General features: G+C 34.2%; 1 protein-coding gene across 1 annotated transcript; it reads right to left on the reverse strand.

The window, feature by feature from the left end:
* On the reverse strand, positions 1 to 9,493 carry LOC116010594 (respiratory burst oxidase homolog protein C-like). Its single transcript, XM_031250075.1, has 13 exons — positions 8,726 to 9,493; positions 8,284 to 8,446; positions 8,145 to 8,193; positions 7,948 to 8,061; positions 7,705 to 7,850; positions 6,923 to 7,202; positions 5,836 to 6,219; positions 5,238 to 5,333; positions 4,996 to 5,111; positions 4,744 to 4,846; positions 3,369 to 3,442; positions 1,418 to 1,935; positions 1 to 403 (listed from the first exon to the last, which is right to left on the reverse strand). The coding sequence occupies exons 1-13, from the start codon at positions 9,324 to 9,326 to the stop codon at positions 294 to 296; spliced, it is 2,754 nt and encodes a 917-aa protein (XP_031105935.1). The 5' UTR covers positions 9,327 to 9,493; the 3' UTR covers positions 1 to 293.
* Between the last annotated feature and the right edge of the window lie 826 nt (positions 9,494 to 10,319).

A 10,319-nucleotide genomic window follows, 5' to 3' on the forward strand; every position in this document is an offset into this window, starting at 1 on the left:
TTAACTCTTAATATTATATTCTCAAATAAAGATGACAATAAATCAAAAGTGGGCTAAAATTATTACATCCCCGGACATATATATTTAGTTATATATGTCTTCTATGCTCTAAATCATTTTCTTTTCGAAATTTTTATGAAACTATATATTTAACATGTGTATATATATGAAATTAGAAATATATGAACTTAGTATGTATGAAACAATTAATTAATGTCTGTACAAAAGGAGAGCAATTAAGGTTGATGATCTGATGATGGAATCCATGGCTGGGCAGGGCATAAGAAGTGGTCTCAAAAATTTTCCTTGTGGAAATCAAATTTGGTGGATGTCTTGTGAGAAAAATCCAATGCTAGATGTTTCAACTCCTTTGTAAGTGTTGGTGCCCCACAGTAGAAAACTCCTGCAATTTCTCATTTCGTTATAAATTAATCTCCATTTTAACTCTTTCATATATATAATCATTCCATGTTTTTTTTTTCTTTATATAAATATATATTGCTTGTTATTTTCATAAAACAGGAACAGTACCCTCACATTGTATCATCATTTTTTTTTTCAACTTTTAGGGGGTCAACATCACCCAAAAAAGTAGCTTTAAAGATAGTGTAATTTGACCCAAAGTTTATTTAATTAATTTTCAAAAGATTAACTCCAGCAACAATTTAAAAATAAAAAAGATTTTTTTTGGTAAATTTACAGGGTAAATTCTCCGAACCTGAGTTCTCTCGAAATTCTTCCCCACAAAGAGAGCTCACTTGCCACTTGAGCTACCACATTGGGTTAAATAAAAAAGATTTTAAATTCAAATAAGAAATAAAATGTTATTATTATTATTTTTAAAAAAGTCTATGTTCAAATTATAATAATCTGGTCATACTATCAATATATTTAGTTCCATATTTTATTTGAAGATTTTTTTTTTTTACATGAAAGCTTGTAACCGCTACCCGAAGATGCGCATCGAGTAAAGTTAGCTTTGCTATCCTAGTAATGACCACAAGGAAGAAAATTAAACCAACTTAAGATTATCCATACCTAACCGACACAAATCAGGTAGACTAATAGACAGGACCAACGTAACTTGGCTGAGGTTCAATCATTATACCGTGAATCATGGTCCATGATCCATCTTACAAGATGGACCACTGTATAATATTCATTTTTAATACATTGAATGTTCATTTTTTATATATTTAAAGTTCATTTTTAGATACTACTTAAAATGAACTTTCAATCCATTAAAAATGAATCTTCAATGTAATAAAAATTAAGTGAACATTTATCCGTGGTCCCTGATAAGATTGCCACTTATTTAAAGATCCTCATCTGACCTTCTAGAAAATAGAAATTAGTTGTATTATTGTTGCACTCATTGCATTAAAATAATAATAATAAGGGAAAAAAAGTAACTTACCAACTCTTGCTTCGGAGTGATTGAGAGCGATGCGTTTGTAAACGTTGCGCCAATTGGGCTTAGCAAAGTGGGACTTAACGCGGGTGCCGGAAACGATGTCGACGCCGCTCTTGGCGAGGTGGAGGGACTGGAGCATGGTGATGAGGGCAGAGCGGGCGTCTCCTTCCTCGTACACGCTGGTGCAGTAATTGTGCATCTCTATCACGTGCTTCTGATCCATCTCCGCAACCTCATCCATTATCCCTTTGAACCACTCAAACGACCCTTGTTCCCTTGTAACCCAGTAGAAATACGCCCTCCTCGTCTTGAAGTTGTTGTTGCTTCTCCCACTCCCAGATCTACTCTCACCGGCCTCTTCCTCGTCGTCCTCCATGGCCTTCAAGTTGCTCACGATGTCTTTCACTATGCTTATCATTGGGGTGGCACCAATCCCTAACCCCACTAGCAGAACCACCTCGTATTTCTTGTAGTCTTGTGCCGGCGCTCCGTATGGCCCATCAATCAACACCCTCGGGAAGCTGCATGCAATGCGCCCGCCCATTATTATTACAATTCTTTAATTAATTGGAAAATCTCATTTTATACTCACAACTTTTACTCTCTCACAAGTTCTTTACATAGATAGACACTTTAGGCCCACCTGATGAAAATAACATAACACATCCTTGTTTGCCTCATTAGAAAGTAGAATTTGAGAGTATGTATAGTAGAACTCTAATTAGTCCATCTTAAATCAGGTCTGCAGGTTACAGGTAGTAGTATAAAATATCTGAAAATTTCTAAGGTTCTGATCTAATTACTCTCTACGTCTCATTTTATGTGTCTAATTCAGTTAGATTGAAGTTATTTTTAATTCAATTTTTGTAATATCAAATTTATAAATCTCTGAGAATTTTTAAGTTGCTGATATGATTACTCTTCCGGTCTCATTTTATGGGTTTATAATGGGGTTTGACTAAACTTATTTTTAATTTAATTTTTTATAATATTAAATTTAGTATTAGTATATATAAAATTTATATATTTAGAAACTACATTAAAAGTACAATAAAACACAAAAAAAAATTAAATTTAAAAATATTTTTTTAAAAAAATAAAAAATAAAAAAGACAGGTAAAATGGGATAGATGGAATACGAAATATTTTGGTATTAGGTATAGGTATATATTTTGTATTGTAGCAGTACTGTCAATTCCTGTTATACCAGATATAAAAAGTAGTAATGGTTTAATTTCTCGAAAAGCTCACATCACATGAAAAAAATAGTACTCTATATGTCTTTCAAAAACTATCGTTCTTCTTGGGCTAGCACCTTCACAAAATTTTTTCACTTTTCATAAATACAACAACATTTATTACTTCATTTTTTTTAAAATTAAAATATCCTATATTTATTATAAGAAAGGAAAAAATAAAGGAAAATAGCACTTTTAGTCCTTAATAAGTTATATATCAAGTGTAAGTTTAATCTCTTCTAATCAAGATGAATTAAAATTTAAAAATTTGACCCTTAATTATTTACAATAAAGGCTATTTTTGTCCTTCAAATGATGATCAAAATAGTCACTTTTAATAGTTAATAGTAGCACTTTTGGTCGTAAATATATTTCAAAAGGATGAAAATATTAACTATTGTGATTAATCAAAGGCCAATTTGACAACTCAAAATAATTAGAAACTAAACTTACACTTATCTTATAACCAAAAAATAATGTGTAATTTTTCTAAAAATAAAAAAATAATAATTATAGTTATTTTATATTATATTATTTAGTCAATATATTAAATATAATTTACTAAATTTGTGTATTTAGTCAAATATAAGAATATAATATACAATTAAAGTTGGTGGGTTAGTTAATGAGTAACCATCGAATGTGGTGTACATTTAAAGTTAAACAGTAAAATGCAAATTGCATGCATGGGGTAAAGGAAAATGAAAATGACTTACTTGGGGTTATTCTGTCCCTGCAAGCAGTCAGCTCTTAGGAGACCACTTTTACCGTTAGGTGGGGGCTGGCAAACCTATAATATTACCATGAATTTGAGAACAAAACAGTAAAACCAATATTTAAAAAAAAAAAAAAAAAAAAGTAAAACCAAAATGTAGCAGCCAGTAAACGTTAACATGGAAAAATACCAAATTCTGTTTTACGATTATGATGTGATTGACCTCATCAAAATGTTGTCCATGTAAAGACACACGTTATCTGATTCTGTTTCATGTCATGAAATCTTATCTCAAAAATACTATTTTTTTACTCCCAAATTTTACTTCTAACTTTTACTTTTTTCTTTTCACAAAATTTTGATGTTTAACATTTTTATTGAGACTCACAGGATTAAGATAACTAATCACTCGTTGTCATATTAGGAAGTAAAAGTAAATGAATAAAAATAGGAAATACATGTAGTAGAACTCATCCTATCTTCACGTATATATATATATATACTAGTATTTTGTACCCGAGATGCGCGAAAACTTATGCCCAATATTAAAATATTAATAAATACAAATAATTAAAATGTATAATACAAATTATATATACACAAATAATATATGTATTTTATATACACATATATGATTTACCATTCATAGAAATTTAATTAAAATATAATCAACCATTAAATTAATTATATAATAATTTTAATAAAATGACTATTAAAGAATAGGAAAAAGATATGATAGATATAGGTGTAGGGTAATAATGATGGAGTTAAAACTAACGGTGTAAGGATAGTTTTGTATAACAAGAATGTAGTAGGGACAATTTTGTCTAATAACATTTAAAGTAAAATGTACACATTTATTAGCATCTAAAAAAGGGACATAAATTAAGGATATAACCTTGATTGAGACTTATTATGTTTTTAGATATACACTTCAAAAGAATAAAATTCTTGTCACATGCCATGATTTTATTGACATAAGAAAGAGTAATAAAAACTGTGACACCCCCACTTCAAAAAAAAATAAAAAATGTGACACCTCTTATTTTTTAATAGATCAAATTAAAATATTTCACATACCTAGGGAGTAAAAAATTAAGTAGAAACTAAAAGAACGTGTAGTGTGTGTGTGTGTATATACATATATATATTATACGTAATAGATTAATTATTTGAATTTTTATTTATAATTTTTCTCATAACAATTATAAGATTATATAATTGTATATTTATTTTGACTTTAAATAATTTCACCATTATCTTTGTTCATCGAATATTGTTTTTTATAATTGTCAAATCAATCTAAGTATTCTAAATGATAATTTTTTTTTTCATAAAACGTGTTGGTCGAGTGAGATAATTTCAAATAATTTTACCTCAGAGAAAACAGCTTTGAGTTGTCTTGTCCAATCACCAAGAGTGCGAATGTGGACACTAAGGTAGTCATCCCCAGGGGCAGAAGTGATTGAAAATGGGTGCCTATAATATGAAACTTATATAAATGATAAAGATTCAAAGAAAAAAAATTGAGAGTTCAAAACATTAGGCCACCAAGAAATAGTAAAAATATAATTAACGTTTGAAAACAACGTTGTAAGTTGTAAATTAGTAAAGGGCAATTCTCTTACCATTCAAACGGAGAAACGGCAGCACAATTGACAAACATATATTGACCGCTCTTATATCTAAATCCTTGGGGCTTTGACATATGAAGTGTTAAGACATTTCCGTGGTAGACTGCCACCTTCATAGTTCAATTACCAAATAAATATATATATTTAAACTTTAAAATATTCTTGAAATTAATATCGTCATTAACAAGCAAGATATAAATAAATAAATAAGAGTGCACAATATATATTGAACTTACTTTAAGAATCTTAACGGGCTTAATGCTAGACCTAAAGGCTCTGATCAACCTTTCACCACCGTAAAGTAGGATGGGAACAGCTAAATACATCCATGTCTGCAATAATCTAAAATGTGTTAATTGATTATATAAAAATCAATACTTGCAAGATTTCATCATGAATAGAAAATATGTTTGTATAATCAGCTACAATAATAACTCGTATGCTATGTTTTTTTCTTGTATATTTATAGAATCTTTCCAATTTTACCCTTATTTTTTTCCATCTAAGTTATTAACTTTGTTAAATAATACTGCTAAATATAATAATTTCATTTCTTTGATTTACTGGAAAGTTTGAAGCCGCTGCCCAAAAGTCTATTCTGTCAATAGGCAGCTCCAATGAGGAATCGAACTTAAAACCTTGTGATTACCTAGCCAACTGTCCAATCAACTTATATGGGATTGCCCCTATAACTTACTTTCTTGTATACTTGCAATTTTTTTTTATAAATTTTAATGTCTTTATATTAAATATTTATTTAATCACGCAATGTCCTATATTTTACGAGTCATAATAACAAAAGGAAAAGAACAAAGAAAAAGGGGAGTAACTAACCGTTTTCTTGTACCATTTGTGTGTCAAATAGAGCTTGATACCATGGACAATGAGGAGAGAATAGACAATAACAAAGAGGTGGTGGGAGTACCAAAAGGCATTAAAACCAGTAATCTTGTTGAAGGGCTTTGGCAATTTCACTCTGTTCCTCCTAAACCATGGAGTTGCCAGTGTAAATGCTATGGCCATCAACACCACCATTACTATCCCTGTCACCCCTTCCACCCCCTTCACAAAATGCCAGTAGCTATCTGGCTGCTCCCCAAAGTACTTCACCATTGGCTTGTATTTTTTCGAGTCTGCGTGTAGCAATCTTGGGAAATCGCACGTCAAGTGAGATATCGCGTGTATTCCTACTCCCATCGTCACCGCCACTGCTATCACCTATTGTCGAACAAAACAATTATTCGTGAAATTTAGCATAGTTCGTTACTCAAAGTGAAATTAAGTCTTATTTTTAGAACAAAAGGTATAAGTTAATTGTCATTGACAACTTGTGATACAAAAGTTTAGAGTGTGGAATTTTAATCCCATAAAAAATAATTATGTATGCATGCTTTCTATATTTAAGAAAATTTTAAAGTGTTGATCGATACAAATACATAGATGTAAAAAGTTGCATTGAGTACTATTAATAATACCAATATAATTCGCTACACATGAGTAATTGTATTTATACCTGGTACAACATGACACCGATAGTATTCAATACCATTAAAATTTTCCAATATATTTAAAGTGCTTTATACTTGTTTCTTACTTTCAAATTGAGGAAGAACATCAAGAAAAACACACACAAAAGGTTTTATGGAACTGGTTGTACCATGTGCTTGAAGTGGTGTACACCTCATACATTTGAAATGGCATAGCTGAGGGGTAGACAAATTCAACTTTATTTGTTACTATGTCTCAAAAAAAAAAAAACTTTATTTGTTACTATATTTTGACTGGATTGCTCCGTATATTACAAGAGCAAGGCACGACAGTGATGTGTTGTACCAAGTGCTTGACGTGTTGTACCAAGTGCCTGACGTGTTGTACCAAAATCAAGAATGAGTCAGGGGGGTTGCGAAGAAGTCAAATATACCTTGTGAAAATTGAGGTTATCGTCGAAGGGGACAGCGACTCCTAGTTTGGTTTTGTTCCTAAGCCAAGTAAGTGTGTTTCTGCAGACTGGTAAGAGGATTATAGCCATGTTTAGCTTAAGCGTTTCGGCTGCGCCTTTAGCCAAGCAAACACAGGCACCCATAACATCATATGCAGCTCTGTTTTTGTACTGCACATATTTCCAAGCAAACAGCCCAGCCATGGTACCAATCCATAGTAAAAGCACCCACACTCTCTGCCAGTTATCCAGCAAAAAGTACCTAAAAAGCAAACGATAATTATACTTTCTCAACAAAAAAAAAAATTAAAAAAATTGTCACGTTAGAGTATGCCACGTTAGTAGGAACAAAAAGTAGGAGCCCATGTCCCATGTGAGATAATCCTAGTCACTATGACAAGAGATTCAGACTTAGGTCACGAGTTCGAATCCTTGTCTCTTTGATTTGAATCGGTCAACTATGAATAATCTAAGTTTGTTTACTTTATTGTGATAAAAAAAGTAGGTGCTCATTTCATAATAGTCTTGCCCACAAATTTTTTTTTTCTTGCTCTAGGGCCCACACCCTGACTAAACAAGATAGTGGATGAGTAAATTTAACAGTCAATTAGGTAGAAGGACCAGTGTTTTGTGTCCACAAGGAGTTCATCATATTGAGTATGGTGCAATTCCTACACTGCAGTTGTTAAAACTCTTTGCCTACAATCTACCACATGAAAATCAATTAAGGTGCCTATGTGGACCTCAATGTAACATTCTCGTACCTGAAATCCTTGTACCATCTGACTATTGGGTTTGGTTCTATTGTGGGCTTGAGTTTCTGGCTCAGCATTTGGCTTAGGTTCCTGCTCTCATGCCCTCTCACTGTTTGGTTTGGAGCTTGCAGCAACAGCGTCTCCAGATTCTCTATCTGCAGCCAGGCATAATTAGTGTCACGTTAATTAAGTTAATTCACCAATGATTGGAGTTTACTTTTACGATTAATTATATATAGTTTGAAGTAGTACCATAATGTATCCAAGGTTGTTGGGGTCCAACTCTTCCATTATCATTGCCGCGTATTCGTCTGCCTGTTTCTGGATGGTTGACAGCTTGTTCGCAGATGCACTAAGGCTAATAATCTGCGATTTATTGATTACATTTACATTTAGTGCGTTATTAATTAGTCAATGAAATCATGAATATTTTGCTATTTCATTCCTACCTCTTTGACTTCTTCTTCTGTGATTCTCCCATCTGCATCTTTATCAACCCTGCAAAAATATTCATCATGTCGCCATCATATATATACACAAAAAAGAAATTCTTTTTGTGTGTGTGTGTATATATGTATGTGTGCTTACATATCAAAGAAGGTTTGAAGTCGAGAATCGAAACTCTGATCTGCAACTTGTTCCCAGAACTCTCTGAGCTGTGCTTTGTTGATGGAATCTGTTGTGATGTTTCTTCTCCTTGACAGAGCATCGAACAGTTCTCCCGCGAATTCCTTCGACTCCTTGTTCATACCTAACATCAAATCCCACATACATTTTCTTGTGATTTCGAGAAAATTGATAATTGAGACAGACAATCTCAGTTAAGTTGGTCAGATCATTAATTTGATAACTATAAGATTATAAATTATGAAAGTCTGAAGTTAGTTATTGATGATCAACTATTGATAATCTAAGCTGGTCGAAAGATAAAATGATAATTAATTGGTGAGTAATTTGAAGAAGAAATCTAGTATTGTACTGGTGTGAAGTGTGAGTGAAGAAAGCTGTGGGGTGGTTGAGAGTGTTTTACCTATGCATTCACCGAACTTTGCTTTTGGGAGAAGGCCATTGGTGGAGGCGGTGAGGTCGTCGAAGCGCTTCTCGACGGCGGCCCATCCGGCGCCGCCGTCGGTCTTGCTGATGAACTTGAGGCCTTTGAGAGCATGGGCGGCGGCGGATTTGGTCCGGTCGATCCGACCCGGGTACGGGCGTTTGGTGAAGGAGGTCAGGCGCTTTAGCTCCTGCGACACTTGCCGGAATCTGGACGAAGCATTTCTGGCCAAGCTGGATCCCAGAGTGGTCTTCTTCTCCAATCCCCTCGCCAGAAGCGCCAGCTCCGGGTCCTCCGCGCCACCCCCGCCGGCGGCCTTCACGCTGTGCACCGCCACCGAGTCCTCCCGGACGTCCAGCGTGATCTCCACGTAGGCATCGTCGTCGTTCCCGGCTTTCGCCGCCGCCGCAGCTAAGTCGGAGGATTCCGGGATGTTGAACCGGGCGCTCTTCTTGCCGCCTCTCTTGTTATTAAGCGGCCCGCTTAGCGGACCGCTGTACGACGTCGTTCCATCAAACCCGACAATCTCCGTGTCGGAGTGGCGGTGCCGGTGGCGCTGCAGATTCCCACTGTCTTCCATTTCGACTTTACAAAAATTCAAAAATTAAACAAATGAACAAAAAGCCCTTTTTGAAAATGAAGAAAAAAAATCAAGCTATATATGCATGTGAAATGGGAGAAGGTTGAAGAAGATCAGAGAGAGTTATGGGAGTAATTTTCCATTGAAGATGGAGGCCTTCCACTTTATATAATAATGGAGGTAAGGCGGGTCTATTGAAAGAAAGAAGGAATATGGGTGGTCTGACCAGGAACAGAAATAATAATATTGATTTATTCAATTCACCACCAATACTATATATATAGTATATACTTTTAATTTCATGCATATTTCAACGGAGGATCATGCGTATGTTATACACGTTTTTCATATATCCTAGGGTCGTATAGCAATAAATTGTTTGGTTATTTCCTTATAGAAAAATAGTATTTTTGTTACTCCAGTTATACTCGTGGTACACCGTATATACTAATTAGTCTTTCTATTACTGGCATGATCATATTTAACTCCAAAATTATTAGCGAAGTGGCGTATTTAGTCATTGATGTTAGGTATTCCGTATTTGTTAGTATTAGACAGGAACCCACAAAAATCATAATTAAGGGTAATTATTTGGTGGCCTGATCACAACACAAAAATATGGGGTCGAGCCCCCCAAGAAAATAGCAAAACTCAAGATATAAATTTTATGAACTAAAATTTTATTGAGGTAATTATTTGGTGGTCGGACCAAAACACAAAAATATATTTTTATTGGTGAAATCTTGATAGGATTCTCTATTGGTCCTTAGCCTTCGGACCAACTAGATCAGACAAATCTCATGGATGAGAAAGGCTCTTACCACAAACCATGGGCATTCTAAAGTCAAGAGATCCTTACATTGGATGTTGCCCGAGATCAACAAGGCACAAGGTCGAGCCGAGCACCACCACTGACCCCGAAGCACAAGGTCGAGCCGAGCACCACCGTCGACCCCAAAACACGAGGGCAGGCCAAGAACCACGGCCGAACCT

Source organism: Ipomoea triloba, chromosome 2, assembly GCF_003576645.1.
Source record: "Ipomoea triloba cultivar NCNSP0323 chromosome 2, ASM357664v1".
NCBI lineage: Eukaryota > Viridiplantae > Streptophyta > Magnoliopsida > Solanales > Convolvulaceae > Ipomoea > Ipomoea triloba.